The 21963-nt window shown below is 44.9% G+C and overlaps 1 protein-coding gene across 1 annotated transcript in view; it reads left to right on the top strand.

Annotated features, from left to right (window-relative positions):
- The window catches only part of Dapp1 (dual adaptor of phosphotyrosine and 3-phosphoinositides 1), a 49406-nt gene that overhangs the window by 15482 nt on the left and 11961 nt on the right, over positions 1-21963 (top strand). Inside the window, exons 2-4 of the mRNA XM_005357337.2 lie at positions 1574-1696; positions 5677-5810; positions 17365-17495. Of these exons, the coding sequence (XP_005357394.1) occupies positions 1574-1696; positions 5677-5810; positions 17365-17495 (388 nt within the window). The remainder of the gene's footprint in view (positions 1-1573; positions 1697-5676; positions 5811-17364; positions 17496-21963) is intronic.

The following is a 21963-nucleotide window of genomic DNA, read 5'->3' as shown; positions in this document are numbered from 1 at the left end:
TTACTCTGATTTTGGATATAACGGAGCTGAGGTTCAGGCAGGTGAAACAAATTGCCTAAAGTCTTGCTTTGAGAGAAAGGCGTTACCTGAATTGGGACCCAGACAACATGGCTCCTGGGTCACTACCCCAGTTACCACACTGCACTGCCACAATGATGTTCTTAAAGACTAAGTGAAGGACCTGTCACTAGGATAAAGGTCCAAGGTGCAGAGCCATGGCCTAGAGTGTTCTTTATCCTTGTAGAATTAGGGATCTGTGATTGAAGCCAGAATTAAATGCTAGCTGAATTCACGCATGGGCACATGAGACACAGGTCTGTGGTAAACTGTCTCCTGGAGGAAGAAACAGGGAAGCTGAGGCTCAAGGATAAGAAAAGGGCTCTTGTTAACTGTCTTCTTTTCACCACATATATGCATCGCCTTTTCTAAACCACAAAGATCAATTGAAAACCCAGGCCCATGAAAAGATCAATTGAAATCTCCTTGGGACTTTCCCAACTCCTCAGATATTCGTCAACTTGAAACAGTGTTTGGCTTGACAGGCCAATGCTCACTATGAACATCAGGGTTCTTTGTGCCCAGCCTCATTTTTCTCGTGACCATGGACTGTAGGGCAGTTTGGTTTCCTTCTCATAAAACTGTCCTGCGCTTGGGAAAGAGTGACAGAGGACAGAAGAGAGAGAAACTGGTCAATGCTCTTGCAGCTGTTTTGTTTTTATTTCTTTTTCTTTTTCCACTGTCATGCTTGTGTGTATGTACACATGCTTGCATATGTGTGGACATGTGTATGTTACGGAGGAGTGATGTGAAGGTGAAGGGTTTGTTGATGTTGGGACTCCTTCTCCATAGCTCTTCCACCTTACCCACTGAGGCGACGTCTCTCAATCAAACTCAGAGCTTGTGGGTAGGACTAGTCTTGGGAGCAAACTTGCTCTGGAGATCCTCTTTCTCTGTCTTCCCAGGGTGCAATGACAGGAACACTGGTCCATCTCCCCGGCCTCTGCTACGGCTGCTTTAGCTTGGGCTCTTTAAACACTGTTAGTCTACTGGGCCGCCTCACAAACTGGGTGGTTTGGCGAAGAATAATCCTCTTCCTCACAGCTTTGAGGGCTAGAAGTTCAAAACCGAGGCATCTGTGAGGTCAGCTCCTTCAGAAGGTTGTAAGGAAGACCCAGTTTGGGATCTCCCACTCTCTGGCTGCCATCTTGGTCACACAGCATTCTCCTACATGGAAATCTCTCCTCAGCTTTCCTGTTTTACAGGATTCCAACCACGCTGGAATCCATATATGAGCCCATCAGACTCGCCTCCAAATAAGGTCGCATTCTTAGGAACTGGAGGTTCGGATGATGTGGGAACTGTCAGAACATAATCGGCCTATATCACGCGGCTATGGACCTCTTCTTTCCCTCACACTCATCCAGGGGCTTCCTTGTCCTCGTGCTGGGATTGACAGGTTGGCCTCTGACATCCTTAAGATGGAAAATATCGCTAGTTAATCTTTGAGAGGAAACTCCAGAGAAGGATCGCCCATGGCTCATCCTTAAGGAAAGTGCTCTTCTGTTTTTTGTAGGTGGTATCATGGCAACCTCACACGCCATGCAGCTGAGGCGCTTCTCCTCTCCAATGGACGTGATGGTAGCTACCTACTAAGGGACAGCAATGAGCAGACCGGACTCTATTCTCTCTCCGTGAGGTAGGTGCTTTAGGACTTGGTAGATTTTGGTCCCATCCATCGATTGTTCGCTTTACAGCACTCAGACTGCCAGACAGTAAACTCCCTGATTCCTGCTGAGTCACCAGATTAATTAAGACTGTGAAGAAATCTTCTCAGGGCTGGGGAGATGGATCGATGGCTGAGAGCATTGGGCTCTTGGAAATGATCCCAGCTCAGTTCCTGGCATCCATGCCAGGCAGTTCACAATAGCCTGTAACTCAAGCTTCAAGAAGATCTCATAGATCTACATGGGCACTTGCACTTACAGGACACACACACACACACACACACACACACACACAGAGGTACATACACATCTTTCTTGTTCCATTCACTAGCAGGAAAAATGTGTCAAAACCAAAAGAGACTTTGGAAATTATTTAATCTTAACCTGCCACTGGACACATGAAGACCTGAAACCCAAAGTGGTGGGCTGTCTGGCTTTATTCAATCAGCAATGAAAACAACATTGTCATCTGAGTTCCTGGACTCAGTTCCTTTTTGCTTTTCCTTTCTTACCTGAGGAAGCCAAAATGATTTGTAACCCTGAGTTTTCATAGTCACAGACTGAAGTAGACAATGTACAACTTTACATTTTTTCAAAGTTTCCCCACGTGGTGAGTTAATCTAGCTCCTCTGAGTTGCACCTGGCTTGTAGCCCTCTGCCCTTCCTTGGCACCCTGGGGTCTAGTGGTAAGCAGTGAGTTTCCTTGGGTTCTTGTCATTTCAACTGGACATGTAAAGGTTCTACAGGTTTTCCACTAATGGCGGCCATTGTACGACTGTGGCGGCACCTCCACAAATCCAGGAGCACTTGGAAGTCACACAGTCCCTTCTCAGTGCATTCCCTCAAGCCAGTGTGGTCCTCTCTGGTCCCCCTGTGTCCCCCCTTCCTGTGGGACCCTGGCTGTACCCCTGCTGCTGTTTGTATCTCCTTTGCATCTAGTGAAGCAACTGGTTTATTTGGTGTGAGGTTTTGTTTTTAATCCCCTCATCTCTCTCTCTCTCCGTCTCCCTCTTCTTCCTCCCTTCTCTCTGATTGGGAGCAAACTGAAAACTGGATAAGAAAATAAGAAAGTATTTCTCAGACTGGGGGAGACAGCTTAGTTGGTAAAGTGCATTCTTTGAAAGCATAAGAATCTGAGTTTGGGTCCCAAGACCGAAAAGAAAGAAATGGGGGGAGGGAATCACGAAATCAGCAATGGTAGTATATATTATCAATCCTCTTGCTGTGGAAACAGATACTGCTTGCTGGATAGCCAGCCTAGTCTGCTTCGTGAGTTCAAGGCCAGAGGTGACTGGTGTCTGGGACAAAAACCAAGGCTGGCCTCTGACCTCCACAGTCACATACAAGTACACATGTATGCAGGTGAACATTCACACAAACAAATCCAAAAATTATTTCCCTAAACATGACAAATTACCAGAAAAGTAACAGCTTCCAACAACACAAACTGATCATACCACTCTCTCTGCATGTGTTCAAGTCCAGGCCGAGCATGGGTGGGTTCTCTATTTAAATTCTACCAGCCTGAAATAAGGCTGCCAGCTGCAGCTGGGGCTCCTCTCTGGAACTCAGCATCTCACTGTTAACTTCCTCCTTGCCTTTTATGCTTTGCTTTCATTTCCCTGCTGTGGTGTGGCTGGGGCCCTGTTCTCCTAGCTGCCTTTCAAGGACCAGCATGGACTGACAGATGCCACTTTAGGTCATGCTATGTGGCCTGTGTGATGTTCTCAGCATGGATGTGTGCTGCCTTCCTGGCAGCCCGAGCTCATCTCTCTGATGTCCACTTCTGGGGACAGAGAGGGTTCTCTTTCACGGAGCTCGTGTGAAGAGGTCAGGCCCACATAGGGAATCTTCCTATTTTAAGATGAACCAATTTAAAGATTTAACGAACTTTGAAATCTCTTCACCACTCCATCTAGATTAGTTTTTACCTGGATAATTGGAACAGGGATATACACTCCATGGGATTAGGCTTGGGGCATCTATGAATGCTCCCTGCCAAGCCTTCCATTCCCTAGCAGTGAGTCTACATGCCTCTTTGAAGAGGGGAGGGAGAGATAGATAGAAAGTGAGGGAGAATCCAGGCAATGAAAGGGGAGGTATATCTACTAATATTTTGATGTTACCCTAGCAAGTTTTATTTATACATTCTCTAAGTATCAGGACTAGGGGCTAAGGTAATAGCTCATTCAGTAGTAGTTAAGTCTATGCAAGAAAAAATAAGAATAGCTTGAGTTTGACTTCCAGCACCCACATAAAAACTGAGCATGTTAGTACGTAATCCCAGAACTAGGGAGGAGGACACAGAATTATCCCTGGGGCTCACTGGCCATAGCCAGCCTTGCTGAGCCCATGAATTCCAGGTTCAGTGAGAAACCTTGTCTCAAAAATTCCAGGTAGAAGACTCTTGAGAAATGACCCCTGAGGTTAACCCCGGGCTTCCACAAACATGCACACATGTGCTTTTGCACACGTGTGAACACATGTACATCATCACAAAGAGAAAATAAAGAATGGGGATGCAAAAACTACCAGTCCAAGATGGAATCCTGTTTTAGTGGGGAAACGTTCTTGCTTTCTCTTCTTGACAGTGAAGGTGAGCATATGACAGGGAGACCGCTTGTTAGGGTGCTGTAGCGCACAGTTCTCCCAAATATCTCAAATAAACATATAGATTGGATAATAAACATATAATTATTGAATAACAGATATAATTAATGTTTTATATGTGTGGCTCATCTAATCATAAGCTGTTTATAAACAGGTTGCATGCATTTCATCTTCCTAAAAAATTAAAATATAAGCCGTTGGTTTTCATTACAAATACTTGGTAACACTTAGCGGGGGGAAGAGCTACCAGCAGAGGTGACAGACTCCATAGGCCAGTTGTTGAAAGGTATGATTATTTTTTATTCATCTGTTTGTTCATTCCCTTGATGATAGATATTTGAAAGCATGCATTCTGTACCAGCCATCTTAATTCAGAGACCGTGTTGGCAAGTGTACAGACTCACAGCACCCATAAACCCCAAATCTTGTTACAGAAGAGAATGCAGGAATAACATCAAAGAAGGAGGCTAAGTGTTTGGGTGATGGAGAAGTCAAACGGCACTCAATGTGAGCCAGAATTATCGTGTGATTCTCAGTGAGAAGGCAGAATTTACTGGAAAACTCAATGGGTAGCAAGGGTTTCTACCAGCAGAGACCAAGGGGAAGGTGAAAGGGACATTGGATGTAAGGAGCAGAGGTGGAAATAACTCCTAGAAGAGCAGCAGGTCCAGATGGACAGGGTCCTGAAGCTGACCACTGACAGAGCATCCACTAACAGCCCCTTAGAACCTAAATTCAGAAGGAGGGCTTACTTTCCACCTGTCGAGTCTTTGTCTGGGGGTTTGAGCAAACCTTACAGTAGATTCTGATGCATTCCGAAGTTGGGGTGTGGATGATACAGTGAGGGTGGAGCTAGGAAGATAAAATGGGGACCAATAAAGTGAGGGGGGAGAAAGTTTATGAATACTTTTTATTTCAAAAATGACAGCCTTAGAAATGTGACATTTTATTCAGTAGACAGTCTCAGAGGCAAGGGAGGAGAAGATGAGGGAAGTATAACTCACTGACAGAAGTGGACTTCTGACTGACTCCCAGACAAGGGAGTGCCAAGGACAAATACGTCATTCTGTCACCTCTGTCTTCCTGAAGTTATGCTTTATGGACATTAGTGTTCAAGAGCCCTGTGGTCAGTCCAAGAGAAGATGGAGGACCATCTCTTCCCTTCTGGGGGAGTGAAAAGCTAAAAGTATTCTCTGCCAGAAGAAATGAAGGGCAGCCTTAAAACTCTTAGTATTCGGATGGCTTTATGTTCCGCGTTCTCAAAAGCTGGTGGTGATGCTCACTGCCTTCAAAAAGACTCATCATTTTTTAAATAACATTAAGCACTTTTGTTTTCTTTCAGAGGCAAAGACTCTGTCAAACACTTTCACGTCGAATACACTGGGTACTCATTTAAATTTGGCTTTAATGAATATTCAACTTTAAAGGATTTTGTCAAGCATTTTGCAAACCAGCCTTTGATCGGAAGCGAGACAGGTAAGCCATCTTTGTCTGGTTGATGTTGCTATAAACAAATACCTGGGGTGTGCGATTTCTTAAGAAGGGCATTATAGTGCATATCTCTGCGTGAGAATTTGCTCGGAACCCAGTGACTCCTACTGGGGCTAAGAACATTGCATAATGAGAGACGGGCTGTGTACATCAAAGACCAAGCCCGCACCACAGCCCAAGGTTGCCTGGAACTTTTGATCCTTCTGCTTCAGCCTCACAAGTGCTAGAATTCTACACACATCCTGCCACACCAGGCTCAAGTCAGCATCGATAACAAACCCATCCTTGGTACAGTCCATTAGCCCATTAATCCGTTAACAGTATAATAGATTGATATTTCATGGTTGGGACTAAGCCCAAAATCACCTCTGAAAGTTTGATCTGGTCCTCCTGTTTAAATATAATGAAAATTAAACCTAGCATTAGTTTTAAAGGAAACAAATTGTCTTCAAGGCATAGTATAAACTGTAGACTTTACCTCTGAAATACTGTTCCAGGAAGAAGAAGAATAACTGAAGTAGATTTCAACAAATTTCACACTTGTTACTCTTGAATCTTATGCCTGTGATAGGAAATTGCCATGTTTAGAAACAAATTTCATGTTGTTGTGTCGTGTGGAACATTAAAAAATATGTATATGAAGGGGACTAGAGGGATGGCTCAGCAGTTAAGAGCGCTCGCTATTCTTGTGGAGGACCTGGGTTGATTTCAGGAACCCACACCAGACAGCTCACTACTGTTGGTAGCTTCAGTTCCAGGGGTTCAACCCTCTTCTAGCCTTGTGGACATGTGCGTGCATGGGGTCCTTATACAAACAAACATGTGCACACACATACACATAAACAAAAATAAGTATCATTTTTAAATGTAAATATTAGGATTTCAGCACCCTCTTTAGGTGAAAACAAGGCACATTCTACAAAAGTATATATCTTCTCAAAATGCATTAACAGATTGTTCGTGGGATATTAAAAGCTCACACAAGCAGGAAGATCTTCATGAGTTTGAGGTCAGTTGGTTCACATAGTTTCAGGCCAGTTAGGGCCACATAGTAAGACTTTATCCTAAGGATTTCCTTAGGGTGTTCTATTTTATAATACATACAGTAAAGAAAGCACAAGCCAAGAAGGATTTTTCTCCTTATCAGTTTAGGCATGGACACTGATGGGAAACTGGGTCTGTGTTAAGCATTGAAGCTGATATGTAGAGAAACATTTTTTTGGATGTAGGTGAGACCCAGAGAGCTTAATTTGAAGCACTTTCAAAGATAAATGTCACACGCAATGCCCACAGCGATCGAGTGCTCAATACTGAAAACATTGATTAGAAAGCATTTCTTATACACAATAAAGGCCCGTGTCTGGAAAGTTAATAATATATATAAAACCATCTTGTCAGCCAGCATTCCATTGGTGTAACAGTATTAATCCCTGAGGTAAATGGGCATGCGAATAGGAAAGTTTATTTTGTCTGATGACATCAGAGGTTTTAGTCCATGATGCCTTACCCCATTGCCATCACAATGGAACACACAGAATTGAGAGCCGCTTGCTCATGACCAGAAAGCAAGTGACTGAGTCCCATCTTCATATCCCCTTCAAGGGCACACCACCAAGGACCTAACTTTTTCATGCTGGTTCCACCTTCTCAGAAGGCCAAGCCGGGGGCCACGCCTTTAGCACACAGGCCTTTGAAGAACACACAGGCCTTTGAAGGACATTTTCTATCCACACTCAAGCACACATATTGGTGCTTGAATTATGTAACGTGTTTATCTATAAAGAAAGTAAGTAAAAGGTCACCTCTGAATTTATGGTTTAGAATTCCAGCTTTATTTACTCTAAATGATGATTTAAAAAAAAAATCTCAGTTTATCAACAGTGAGAAACCTGCCAGAGCCTGTAGCCTGAAAAACTGAGTAACACAGCCGATTGCCATAAATTTGCACTTATCAGTTTTCTCAGAAAACTCCCGAGTGGTCTTTCTGCCCATCAGTGTGGAGGAAAGAGCTGTGCCGTCATTGGTTTCTGCTTTTGGCATGTGTGTGGCTGTGACAGACCCCAGGGTGAATCAGTGTCTAGCACAGATGAAAGACACAGAAAAGAAACCACAAAACAGTCTCTTCTCTTTAAACTGAAAACACCAGGTTTACAGGAGAACATCCTGAACTCGAACCTTCAGCTTTAAATCTGTCCTTTTCTTGGTGGGACTCCTCTGGGCCTGCCCTGACAATTCCCTCCAGCTTTAACCAGCAGTGCTCTCCTAAACAAACGCACTGGGGATGGATACTCCTTTCCACTGCTACCTTGGCCCAAGCAAGCATTTCAGTTTCCCTGACCCCTGCCCTGCAGCTTTATTTCCTGCTTATATTGAAGCGGCTGGGTTGGATTCAATTCTTGGTTTCTAGCCGTGGAGCAGGGTGACTTCATTTCGACCACCTCTCCTTTTGTCCCTCTGATATTTGCCGTCGGTGTAGCTGGGCAAGTAAATGAATACATCAAGTATTGGATGTTTATGAGGACTGCTGTAGCTGCAAAACCATTCTCATTATCTGCCCAGCTCCTCTTCTCCCCCAGCAGAGTCAGTTTTGCTGTTTAAACTTCTCTCATAGACGCTCTCTAAATCTCTTTTATGGTTCTCTGTGCTCATTACTGGACCTTCTCAAAATTAGAGAAAGGTGCGCATCCTGCCTCCAGGCAGATTTCAAAGGCAGGCTGAGACCGAAGTGCAGGTAGGGTCACCTTCACCCTGCCTTTGGAGCAATAGACAGCCTCCCTGTAAATACATTATCCTGACTAAAGAAGTCTCACGGCCAAGTGTAGTGGTACCTGCAATTCTAGTACTCGAGAGGCAAAGGCAAGAGGATCACAGGTTCAAGGTGAGCCTGGGATACACAGCTGGGCGGAGGGTAGCCTGGACTGCATAACAAAACCCTGGCTTTAAAGGGGACTGGAGTGTAGCTGGCAATTAATGTGAAGGGTTTAGAATTAGAGTTTAGGGAAGTGGTTTCTTCAAAGTTAAATTTTCCGTGCGTTATTGCTATGGCTCCCATTTTCCTTATCCTGTCCCTTGGCTGTCCCCCTCTCCTCTCCATTATCTGATAAACAATTTGTTCTTTGGAGCTTGATTTAGCCAATGGATGTGAGCACTGAGTTAGAATACATTCACTCTTCTTGCTTATCTGTCCCCACCAGATGAAGGCAAAGCCGCCAAGGCTTGTCCAAGGGATAAAACTCATGACACTTGAGCATTCTAATCTGCCCTCTGTGGGAGTAATAGGCTTCCGGAGAACAAGATCGTGTGTTGATGTCATGATGACTGTTAAGCCTAGGAGGACTCCAGAAGTCACGGAGTCACCACTGTGGCCATGAGGGATGACACATGGCAAGCAGAACGCCGCCTTCTAAAAATAGCTGCTTTCTTCTGGTTCACTTACTCATTGGCTCCTGGTGGGCATGGATGGTGGTACACACCTGTAATCCCAAGTTCAAAATCCACCTGAGCTGCATGGCAAGGCCCACTCTCAAAAAATAAAACAAAAGAACTTCTGATATTAGATCTGAGTGATCAGGAGACTCCAGGCTAAATTTCTCGTGGTTTGAAGATGAGCACAGAAAAATTCCTTTTTCACACATTGAACAAGGGTCTTCCAGAATGCTTTTCTCTCAGTCTTCCAAAATCAGATCTAAAATTCAATATTTTAGGTCACTCCTGTTATTTAGTCCAAGACCCAGCTTTGCCCTGCAGTGTGTTTATAAATAGAGAGACTTTGGGCCTGACTTGGTAGAACAGGACTGTAATTTCACCTAATCAGGAGACTGAGGCAGGAGCATCACAAGTTCAAGGCCAGACTGAGAAACTTAGCAAGATACTATCTCAAATTTAAAAAATAATACTAAAGAAAAAAAAGAGAGGGGGGGTTTGGGGGAGCTGGGTCTATGCTTCAGAGGTCCAGTGCTTGCCTGACATGCACAAGGGGGACATTGCCCTAGCGGGAGGTGACACTGGTGGGAATTGCTACTGCCTCTGAGGGCAGCAGGAGATGCGAATAAAACAGCACAGACCTCACGTTTGTGCCCCACAGTGGTAGGTGACAGCTTCAGGAGCCTGACACCAGAATATGTGGTTGCAGGTCACAAGCAAACCTTTGTCTTAAAGACAGGGGAAAATCGTTGGTCCAAAGGGACACACTTCAAATGCCTGTTCTCTCCTTTATCCCTAGTTTCTATTCCTTAAACACTCAGGATGTGTGCTTTTTAATCTGAAGAACTCAGGCTCCCCAAATCATACCTAAGCTATCCTGCCAGCCGTGTGCACTCTAGAATTCCCCCTTCCATGATCTCCATTAGAGCTTGTATTCATTCCAAGTTCTCTGCACTAACATCCAGGAACACGCTAAGGATGTGTCTAATCCCCAAAACCTTAGCGTTTCCTATGTCCACAATAGCACTATGTGATAGACTCACTTTTCCTCTGGCATATTTGATAATTGTACACTTTTTATCATTCACTTGTTCAAACTATCTTCTTCTGCATTTTAGCATAAACTCGTGGAGAGGGGCTTGTTGTGAGTGTTGATTCCTAACGTATCCTAGAACTCGAAAGAACAATGCTAATCATTTTCTTAGAATGCCACAGGTGTAGGGGTGGGGTGAGGGTGAGGGAGCGAGGGATTCTCACAGCGCTCAAACACTCCTGACAATTCTAGCCAGCAAAACTGACACAAAACACAATACACGCTTATGCTTCTGTGTTCCGTATCTACCCGGTGGTGATTAAATTCAGGATCTGCCTTTCGCTTGTCAGGGATGATATCGAAAAAGTATATTCCTTTTAAATAGCACTCAGTAAACTTGGATAGTTGAGAAATGGGTTTAGTATAGTTCATTTTCACTGAGTCTAATTAGCTAAGTTTCATACATACACTCATAAAAATGTAGATAAAATTTTATTTTATTTATGCTGAAGTATCCAAGTATTAGCAAAACAAAAAAAAATGGCCTTTTCTCATATTGAAATAGCTTCCAGTGAAAACTGTCGTGTGCATTGGTTTGTTCTTAAGAATTCTAGGCAGCTTTCGTTACCTAATCCACACAGGAGAACACGCTCGGGGCTCCAAGCCAGGCCCTCTGTTTCTGACTTCCCCAGCTGCTGCAGCGTTGGAGACCCTGTTCGGTTCTTCCCCAAATGTCAAATTTCCACTTCTGTCTTTGGCTTTGATGTGGGGCTGCCCAGGCTTCTGGTAAAAGTCATGGCTCCTATTATTCATCTGGGGCCCCAGCTGGCTTCCCCAGGTGGTGGTGCTTTAAACTTAATGAGTTTAAGAGTTGTATATGCTGTGTCTGGAAGGAACTTAATGGACAGCTTGGAATTTCTGCCAAACCACAGCCAGGCATCACTTCCTCCGTTCATGCGGGGCAGTCGCTAATGTTCTGCAGTTAGCGAGTGAGGTGTGTTTGCCAATGAAAAAGACAGGGGTTGGGGGGTGTGAGACTCCACTCTGGAGAACTTAGCAGGTTCCAGGTATTCGGCTCAGGGGTTTTCACGCATATCAGATTATTTAATCTTCCCAGCTGCCCACAGGAACACATGCAGTGACCCCATTTTCAGATGAGGAAATAAAAACCAGAGGTTTTACATTACTTACCCAAGGCTGTGCATCTAAGCCTAACCCTCAGAGCTGACGCTGGAATTTGAGCTAAGCATCTTAAGGTACTTTCCGGGTTTGCTAAGTGATGGAGGCCTATTGTTCTAAAGAAGGTGGATCGCTTTCAACTTCCGCCTTCTGCCTTCCGTGTCATGGCTTTTGCACTGCATTGGTGAAACTCCATTCGAGAGATGTTTAAGTATTTTTTATTGCATCTAGTTATTTATTATTTATTTTCAATGCACACATGGAAGTCTAGGGAGAACTTTCTGGAGTCTGTTTTCTCTCCCTCCACCACGCAGGCCCAGTGTGAAGCTCACTCAGGTCATCAGGTTTGGCAGCAAGCTCCTTCACCTGCTGAACAATCTCACTGGCCATCTTCTTCAAGCTTGCACTAGAGAGAAAAATCTGAAAGCACAAAAAAAAAAAAAAAAAGCTACCTAGAAGGCATCCTAAAATAGTAGACCTGACTGTACATCTTTTGAGAAAGGACATCAATCTGCCTGAGTAACTAAGACAAAATCAGACAGAATGATGGGCAAAATGCCCTGGAGAGGGAAAGGGGACTTGAGAATGAGAGGAAACTTGGACCAGCGTCCTTCAAGGGAATGTCATAGTTCCAGGGAGCAGGCCATGCATTGGTTACAAAGCTTCTCGTCTTCTTCCTCCCACTTTGGGGCCCGTGTGTCTGAATTGCTTCCCAGGCAGTTAGAAATGGAGCGTATCTTGGGACCATTTAATTCTCCTTTACAAATGAACAAACAGACCTGGTGAGGAGGTTGGGGGGGAGAGGCGAACATTCTCATCAGCGTTCCTCGAGCTGCTCCAGATGAATCCCATGTCTTCAAACAGTATTTCTACATGCGAACTCTTGCCCACAGTGGAGAACGGTTTGCATGCAGCAGAGATTCCCATGGCAACGCCACCTGAGGCTGAGAATAACGGGCATGATGAGCAGACCTCCAAATTCTCCATCCCACGCTAGCTTCTGCCATTTGCCAGCCCTGGGTCCTCACGTTCATTATGCTACCTGTCTGAGCTTCGGTTTCACCGTCATCTAAAACCGAGCTTGCAGTAATAGCTCATAGTTTGCTGTCTCTTTGTGAATGACTTCAGATGGAAAAAGACGTCTAGAATGATTCTTGATGCACGTTCATCCTTATGACTCATTCGCCAAACCTCTTGGTGATCAGTAACTCTGTCGGACTCAAGGCAGGAGCTGCGAGCTCTCTCTTTGGTATAGCGTGAAATAATTAGTGACAGGTGTGTCCATCAAATGGTTGTAAGGTCGCCTCAGATTTTAAGCACCAGTGTGCTCATATTTGTGGTAGAATCAAGGGGCCCCTCCAAAATAGGTGACTGATTGGCCTCGGACATTTGACTAGACTCTTCTGCCCTAGCTAACTGGCCTACTTTCCTTCCTCCCTGGGTTGGTAAAGCTGCTCTAGCTGTAGTTGTAAGTGAATGTTGGCTAATGTCACACAAGCACCAAGGGACCAGTAAGAAGCACTGCACTATTCATTTAAGATCCCCACCCCTAAAAAGCCACATCCCACTGGCAGGGACAGAAGATCACATGTTGGCATTTGCAAAGCCATTTTCCGAACCCCTGAGCAGTAGAAACAAAACATAGATGACTGTTATCTCATATATTTAATTTAATATTTAATAAGTATGACTGAGTGTTAGCCACCAGATAGACACTGTTAACCACTGATAAAATAGAGAGGTGTGTTAAATATCATTCTTTTTAAAGGCTATTTCTTTTCTGTGTATGAGCATTTTGTCTGCATGTGTGCCTACACTACACTACAAGTGTATCTGATGCCCACAGGGATCAGAAGAGATCTTCAGACCCCCTGGAGCTAGAGTTGCAGACGGTTGCAAGCCACCATGTCAGTGCTGGGAACTGAACCTGGGTCCTCTGCAAGAGCAGCAAGTGCTCTTAACCTCCAAATCACTGCTCCAGGCCCCTGAAAAACCATTCTTGATCTCAGACTCTTTATGTTCCACTGGGAGACCTGACAAGCTAACTTTAGAACATAAAATGAATATGAAAATGAAAGTTCCCTAAGACTGTGCCAAACTATGTTCGTTCTGTTTGCAAAACAACGCCGGGGCCTGAGGCCATTCCCGTCTTTTTCTGAATTTTGTCTAGAGGAGAGTCCCTTGGCACAGTCGTGCTATGCTGTTGGGTGTGGAGTTACAGATGTATCTGTCACATAAACTCTGTTACCCATCAGGCTATGCTGTTGGGTATGGAGTTACAGATGTATCTGTCACGTAAACTCTGTTACCCATCAGGCTACGCTGTTGGGTATGGAGTTACAGATGTATCTATCATGTAAACTCTGTTACCCATCAGGCCATCAAGTTAGAATGCCTGTGTTGGCCCAGCTCTGATCATCGGAAAACCCTACCTCTCCCGAGCATGTCTGAAGGCAGGCTTCATGTCTGCGGCAGGAAGTAACCTTCATGAAGTACAGAAACTGAAGTGAAACTTGGAACCAAGTGGCCAGGGCAGGCAGTTTCTGATCTGCTTCCCTCTCTGACCTCTGCCACGCCCATCCCCCCACCTCTCCACAGCCACCCTCCTCCCCTTTGCACTTTTTCTCAGACTTGGACTCTTCTCACAAAGTCCTATGGTTCCTCTGTCTAAACTGACCAGCCCAGAGTTTCTGTCCTGTAGCGTGAAGACACTCTTTTGGGCTTTGGGTGGAAGAGTCCTGCATCTCTAGTGGGCTAAATTTAAAAACACTGGAATGGCAGGGGAAGAGGAAATGCAAGGACAGGCTGAACCAGAAGGAAGGGAAGCAGCCAGGCCCAGGCTGTCAGGGATGGACACTTCTGCAGGGGCCTAGCTCTACCTTTCTCAAAGATGGACCCACCGCCAACAATGTTTGTGAAGCAGGACACAGCAGTCAGCTTCTACCGGAGTTGTTGAGCCTTCCTTCCAGAAGAGGAACTCAATGAAGTGAATCCAATTACTTCACACATGCACATATGCACATGCATGCACACACGGGGGGGGGGGGGATGAAAGGAGGAGGGAGGGGGGAGGAAGGGAGGGAGAGAGGAAGGGAGGGAGGGAGAGAGAGAGAGAAAAGAAGAGAGAGAGAAGAAGGGAGTAACGTAAAGAGGACTTAATGCATGTTGCTGGAGAGATGGCCCAGCCTGCTCTCCTTGCAGAGGGCCAGAGTTTGGTTCCAAACACCCACTGCCTGTAACTCCAACTCCAGCGGTCTGACACACTCTGACCTCTGCAGACACCAACACGCACATGCACACACATCCATGCACACAAATGCAGACAGACTCACACACTCACACACACACACACACATAAATTTTTTTTTTTAAAAAAATCCAAGTTCTCAAACATTTAGTCATTATAATGAATTTCACTTAAGGACTTTTAAATGTTCTTTATCAGAGAATAATGTCTGGTTTTGTAATCTTTCCACAAACACCTTTTATTTGGTGCACAGCTCAGCCTTGAAGGAAGTTTAGCTGTTTGTACCAGTAAGAGGAAGAACCAAAGCACAGAAGAGCTGCACTAGGTCAGCAGGTACAGAGGGGCAGGGGAGGGCCAGTCCAGCCTGGTCTTGCTTGGGTGAGTCCAGGAATCCTTCCACAGTGCAGGGGCGGCTGCCTGGCATAGCAGTGTGGGTGTTTCTTGGGGGATAGGACGCTAGCCCCGAGCTCACCCATCATCTTCTGAAGGGAGCAGTGTCCACACAGCCCTGACTCCCCCATCGTCTGCAGAAGGGAGCAGGGTTCATACAGCCCTGAGCTCGCCTGGCATCTTCCAAGGGGAGCAGGGTTCATGGAACCCTGAGCCTACTCTCAGACTGCTCTTGATTTAGGTAGCTGAGCTTTCATTCTGACTTCTACCCCACATATGACTGATACATTCTCAGAAACGCTCACAGTGATTAAAACAGTAAGAAAAGGGGGAAAAAAGGCACATACGATGTGCAGGAGCAGGCCTGTACCCTCTGATAACTGCCAAGCCATTTGTCATTGTGAGCCCAGTGCCACCAATGTGAATAGGATACATAAAGGGACCCGGATCCTGTTGTTCTCAAAGACAGCATCTTTTGTCTTCTCTACCTGCCCCTCCCACTTTGTGGCAGCCAGGGTATCTGATTGGACGGTCAGTCATGTATATGTAAGCACTGTATGGTGTTTGGGAGGGTACCATCATCATTAATGTTCTGGGCTTTTGCACCGCCGAGAAGCTATTTTTCTGTCACCGTTTGCCCCTCTTTTGCCCCAATTTGCTGTCTATCCTTTCCATAGTTTTTTCAACTCATCTTCTCAAAGATGGCTACCTGGGGAGACTGCCTCTCCCTTCCCCACCGTCTGGTTTCTGCCCTTCTTTATTTGTTTGTTCATAATGCATTTTATACCAGAAATGCACTGACCTTGTGTTTCTGGTCCTCAGACTGGAACAGGAAGAGCAGGTACCCTGTGTCTGCTGTTGTGGCCCCATGGCCAGCGCAAGCATTTGGCACCGAGCAAAGCAAACTACTTAGTGATTGAATTACTTAAAGCCTTCGGGTCTTGTACAGTTCTGAACAGAGCTGCTATAGGAAAGACCCTCTTAAAATAAAAAGCAAGAAGGAGACTGGGGTAGAAATGGGCTCTTGCCTAACCCATCTAAACCCCTGCGTGTTATCTTTAACAATCCCACCCCCACCCCTGAAAATTAGCAAGAAGCCATTGCAGTAGAAAACAAGAAAAAGCCTTTGACTTTCTTTGTAGTCAAGTCTCTAGTTTCTGATTGACTGATCAGTTAGGGAAGTTTAGGGGATGGGAAATGTCAGAATGCCAAGTGAGAAGTTCTCTGAGCCTCTGAATGATGTTCCCAGGACCTACTTGACGGGGCTGAACCTCCTCTCTGCCTGGGCCTCTCTTATTGATGGAAGCAGAAGCAATTGCAAACAAGCTTCCATCTGATCGTGCAATACTCACCCAAGTCCCAGACTCCCCTGGGGTGCTAGGAGAGCATGGAGGGAGGCCTGGGAGGCCATGATTCCGAGGCCCATTGATGCTTGTGTCAATTCTGCTCTTCAGGAAGGGCAGCAGCATAGACCTTCCCCGTGTCCTGTGCTTTGTCCTAACGGCTTTGTTAAAGTCCATTTGCAGATTTCCTGATTATTGCTTCAGGTCTAGCTCAATCATCAAGTTTCTTGCGAAAGCCTTTCTTTTTTCTTTTCTTTCTTTCTCCCTTCCTTCCTTGCTTGCTTTCTGTCTGTCTGTCTGTCTGTCTTTTTTCCTGGTTTTTCGAAACAGGGTTTCTCTGTGCAACAACTCTGGCTGTCCTGGAACTAGCTCTGTAGACCAGGCTGGCCTCAGACTTTGAATATTCCACGTTGTCAACATTACTCAACAGATCTCATCAGCCTGTTCATTTAAATGACTACATTGATTACTCATCTGAATCGTGTCGTAATATGTCTCTGCATCCAAGTTATGTGCCTTGTGTGAAGTTGGTACTCTCTGGATGCTGAGAAGACCAGTAAGTGCATGTGTATGACAATAGACAGGTGGCGAGAACGCTCAGCTGGGAAGACAGGGCACTTGCTTCACAAGCCTGGTGACCTGGGTGTTATTCTGGGAGTTCCATGGTGGAAAAACAAAACTGACTCCAAAAGTTGTCCTCCGACCTCCACATCTCACACACACACACACACACACAGAGAATCGCACACAATCACACACACACACATACACACACACACACACACACACATCCTCAAAACATTAAATAAATAGACTTTACTACAATCCTGCCAGTCACCTGTCAACAATTGGGTCTTCTCTTCACTTAGGGTCATATTAGATTATATGTATGTGTTATATATGTGTATTTCTGTTTTCATTCAGGGACTCTGATTGTTTTGAAACATCCTTATCCAAGAAAAGTGGAAGAACCTTCCATTTATGAATCAGTCCGGGTCCACACAGCAATGCAGACAGGAAGAACAGAAAATGACCTCGTGCCCACTGCACCTTCTGTAAGTGCCCACCATGTTCTTCACTGAATGCCGTCAGATGTAGCAAGAACTAAAGTTCATGGGCTTATCCAAACGTTCTAGCTTGGAGCCCAGCCCACCTAGTGGCACACTCTCATAATCCCAGCTCTTGGGAGCCTGAAACTTGAGAATTGCTATGAGGTCAACCTGGGCTGAATAAAGAGTTCCTTGTCAGCCAGAGCTTTGAAAAGCAAACAGACAGACAAACAAAAAATGATAAAAACAGTATGTTCTAGAGGGAGTATAAAAATTGGATAGTAATATAATATTGAAGGCTATAATTTGGTCAATCTGGACTGATGAAAATTAAAAACAAAATGAAACAAAAAACAACCCACAAATGCTTTGGCTGAGTGTAGCTCAGTGGTTTTAGCGCTTGCCTGCTATTGTGAGGTCCTGGATTCCATCACCAGTGAAACACACACACACACACACACACACACAATCGCACACAATCACACACACATGCATACACACCACACACACACACACACACACACACACACACACACATCCTCAAAACATTAAATAAATAGACTTTACTACAATCCTGCTAGTCACCTGCCAAAAATTGGGTCTTCCCTTGGGGTCATATTAGATTATATGTATGTGTCATATATGTGTATTTGGAGGGGGAGGATGCCTTAGTGATAGGAATTGAAAACTTAGAGAACGTCACTGTCATGAACCATACAGGTTTACTGGAGAGAAAACGAGAGAGGTACTCACCAAGTTCACTAAGCAGCCATTCTCTGACAGGCTGCTTAAAAACTGGAAGAACAATTTCCTTTGCATTTCAACCGTTCATGAAAGAAAAGCCTTCTCCAGCTTCACATAAGACTTGGGGTACAACTGGGCATGGGGGTACACGCCTTTAATCTGGGCACTCAGGAGGCAGAGGCAGGCAGAGATTGGCTTCCAGGAGGCCAGGACTACATAGAGAAACCCTCTCTCGAAATACCAGAAAACAAAAGCAAGACAAAACTTGGGGTGCTGTTTTTCTAGCCTTCATTCTTCACTGACTAGCACCCACAGAAAGTATTCTTACTTCTTTACAACATGAGCCCCCACTTTAGTATGCATGTGACAGAATCGCTCGCTCGTTGTTCCTCCCAGAGTCCATCAGTGCATGTTCTGTGAACCACAGTCTGTGGGTCCCTCCTGCCCCCGCTCCCTTCCCCGTTCTCACGGTTCCTCTCCATGCTATCATCTCTTCCTCGCATGCCGAAAGCTTCTAGGAGGAGGAGTCTCAAGTTTTGCTGATGATAAGAAAGGGCGCTGCCCAAATAAAACACCAAGTCTACACTTGAAAAAAAAAAAACGGCCTCTTGCAGTTATGCCAGCTACCAACCTCATCAAACCGACGGGGCCTTCCTCTCTCCAAAGTGATTTTTTTTTTTCTTCTGTTCTTTGATGCCAAAGAAGGCTTCCTTATATGTACCACACTGGGTGTGATGGTGAGGTTAAATTTGTAGCAAGATGCTGTGCCCATAAAAGAGGAAGGAGGCCTGGGGTATAACTCAGTGGGTAAAGCACTAGTTACACAAGCTGAGGACCTGGGTTAAGATCCCTATACCCATGAAAAAGCAGGGCTCATTAACACGCAGGTCCTTATTCCCTGTGAGAGGTGAGAGGGAGAGGCAGGGGAGCCTCTGGGCGTCTCAAGTCCAGCTCGCCTTGTGTGTGACTCTAAGGCAGAAGGTGAATATACTTAAGGTTGCACTTCGACCTCTATATACCTACTGTAGCATGTACATGCACACAGGTACAATTGCTGTGTGTTTTTGGAACTTGAATAGTTAACGGTGTGCCTTATTTTTTATCATTTTTCTACAACCCCTCAGAAATTGGTTAAGAAAGATGTGTGTGTGCGTGTGCGTGTGTGTGTGTGTGTGTGTAAGAGAGAGAGAGAGCATGTGCACGCATGTACACTTGTGCGCAGGGAAGGCAGCTTTATTAAAGGGTTCGTGAAAGGAAGCATCAGATGTTAGAACCAGAGAAATCCAGGAAATCAGAGTGAGTGATGCGCATTCCAGAGTCAGGGGGGACCAGCCATCTCCTACCTTCTGCTCAGTTCTTGTTTTCCATCCCCCAGTCCCTTCTGTTTCCTCTTTGCCTATACTTAGCTCTCTAGCCATCCCAAAGCCACCCCCTGTGTCAGCTGTCTGCCTAACTCTGCGGTCTCCTCTCCTAGACTTCTTCTGGTACTGAGGAAAAGAGTATTCCATACACTCCGGTCACACCCCCCCTCCCCCAGCTTTTCCCAGATCCTTCATCTCCCTACCCACCCAACTCATGCTCTTTCTCCCTCTTTAAGAAACAAACAAAAAACAAGAAATGTACCACGAAAACAAAACCCCAAATATACAAGCGAAATGCCAATAAGACCAAAAAAAATGCCCCCCAAAAGCAAAATGAGAAAAAATTCTACAAAAATACCAATGAGTTCGCTATGTGTTGGCCAATGATTCCCAGACATCAGGTCTACACTGAAGCCTGGTCGGTATAGCTAGTGAGATGCCACTGAAGAAAATGAATTTTTCTTTTGCCGGCAGGTATCAGTTGCAGGTAGTTTCTTGGTGAGGGTTGGGAATCCGTGTCCACCTTCCCCTCCCGGACTCTCCTAGATGATTCGTGGTCAGTGAGACTCTCATCTTCTACAAGTATCTTTCTTTTTTTGGTAGTAAGAATCAGCCAGTATGTAATCTGTAGCTTTGGTTTTAGCCAGGAATGCTAGGACCCTTTAGAGCAAATTATGAAAGTCGTATACTTTCCACTTACTCCATGTGTCAGACAGTTCACCTGCCCAAGTATGTAGACACCGGAACACAGAAGGGAATTTTAAGCAGTGTTTAGTGCTTGGTCAACAAGGAACACAGATTATATCATAAAAAACCCATGAAATTGATTATGTACTGATACTGGCCAAAACAGCAAAGACTGTTTAATAGATCCTGAACCCTATCTCATCACTCTTTGTTTACGGAATCCTGGATTGGCGTGGTCGAGGGAAGAGTTCTGGTCGGATTGGAATTATTGTCCCCTACTGAGCACAAGGGCTCTCTGTGTCCTAATTGTCCCAAGCAGCCATCTGATGTGGCACCTCTGCCTTCCAATTACAAACTCTGAGCTGTCCACACTTCTGCTTTCTCTTTGGAGAATTCAGTTCCTGCCTGAGCCCGCTCTGTGGAGAAAGAACATTGCATCATACCTATAAAAGAAGAACTAGCTTGAAGTAAAATTGAAAGTATCCCCATTTCCCCCAAATGCAGGCACTTACATAAAAAAAAAAAATCCTTTGTCAGCTGCATTTAGGGAAATTGTTATTCATGTACTGTAAACATCAAAGCATTAGGTTCCTGGGATAAGATTAATTTAATTAATTCACTTGTTGAAATGTTTGAAGTGCCCACCATAAACCTATCTTTAAGTGCCTTGAGTTTTGCAATAAACTAGACAAAGACCCACCCTCATCGAGTTCCCATTTAGTGCGTGTTGCAGACCATAATCAGCATAATATTATAATACCAAGGGGAGACAGGACTCTGAGCAAGTAACATTTGAGCAGAAATGTCATTTAAAGGAAGTAGAAAATGTGTTATGTGTGTATATGAAATTGTCAACAAATAAAAGCTTTTTAAAAAAAAATAAAGGAAGAACAGTTCACATTCAAGCAGTAACGAGACACACAGGGAAAGTACCACAGAGTCCCCGAGGCAGAAATTCCACTGAGTGGCTTCAAGGACTAGGTCAGCAAAGCTGGGAGGAGTGAGCCAGGGGAACCAGAGGCACAAAAGCAGGAGAGAACCAGATGGAGCTGCTTCCCCCCCCCCACCCCCACTGGGGGGAAGGTTGAGGCAAGCTAAATGTCCTGAGGGCATGAGGAATCGCCGCCTTCGCCCAGGTGCTAACTGTCTGCTTCACTGTCCAGGGCAGAGCCTTTGCTCTGGGTGTGGACAAAGCTGAAGAGCATTAGTCACAGCATTTAAGTCCTCACCCTTTGAAAGGGAACCCCCTAACCGCCAGTGTTCAGTGGACTTGTGGCTAAATTAGGGGCAGGAGACCTCATAGGACATAAACGGGTCACCTTCAAGATGTTGTGAAGGTATAAAAGACAACCTGATGATAGACTGGGTGTGTCCACTTGTATCCCTCGTGTGTGGGTGTGGTGTGTGCACGTTTAGGTTCTTCACTACAGAGTTACGTATATTTAACTATACCTTGTGAAAATCTTCCATACATTATTATATTGTTTCCTAAAATACAATTAAGTATTTTATTATTGAGTATATCAGTTTACTTAGAACAGTCATTCTGTTGGGCTTTTTTTTTTCATGGCATTTTAAAATCTGAAACAATTTCAAATTTACAGAACAACTGAAAGAACAATCAAAAAGCTTTGTTTTTTCCTTAGTCATTTAAGAATACATTGCAGCCGGGCGGTGGTGGC

Source organism: Microtus ochrogaster, chromosome 21 (assembly GCF_000317375.1).
Source record: "Microtus ochrogaster isolate Prairie Vole_2 chromosome 21, MicOch1.0, whole genome shotgun sequence".
Classification (NCBI taxonomy): domain Eukaryota; kingdom Metazoa; phylum Chordata; class Mammalia; order Rodentia; family Cricetidae; genus Microtus; species Microtus ochrogaster.
This window is presented reverse-complemented; position numbering and strand designations above follow the sequence as displayed.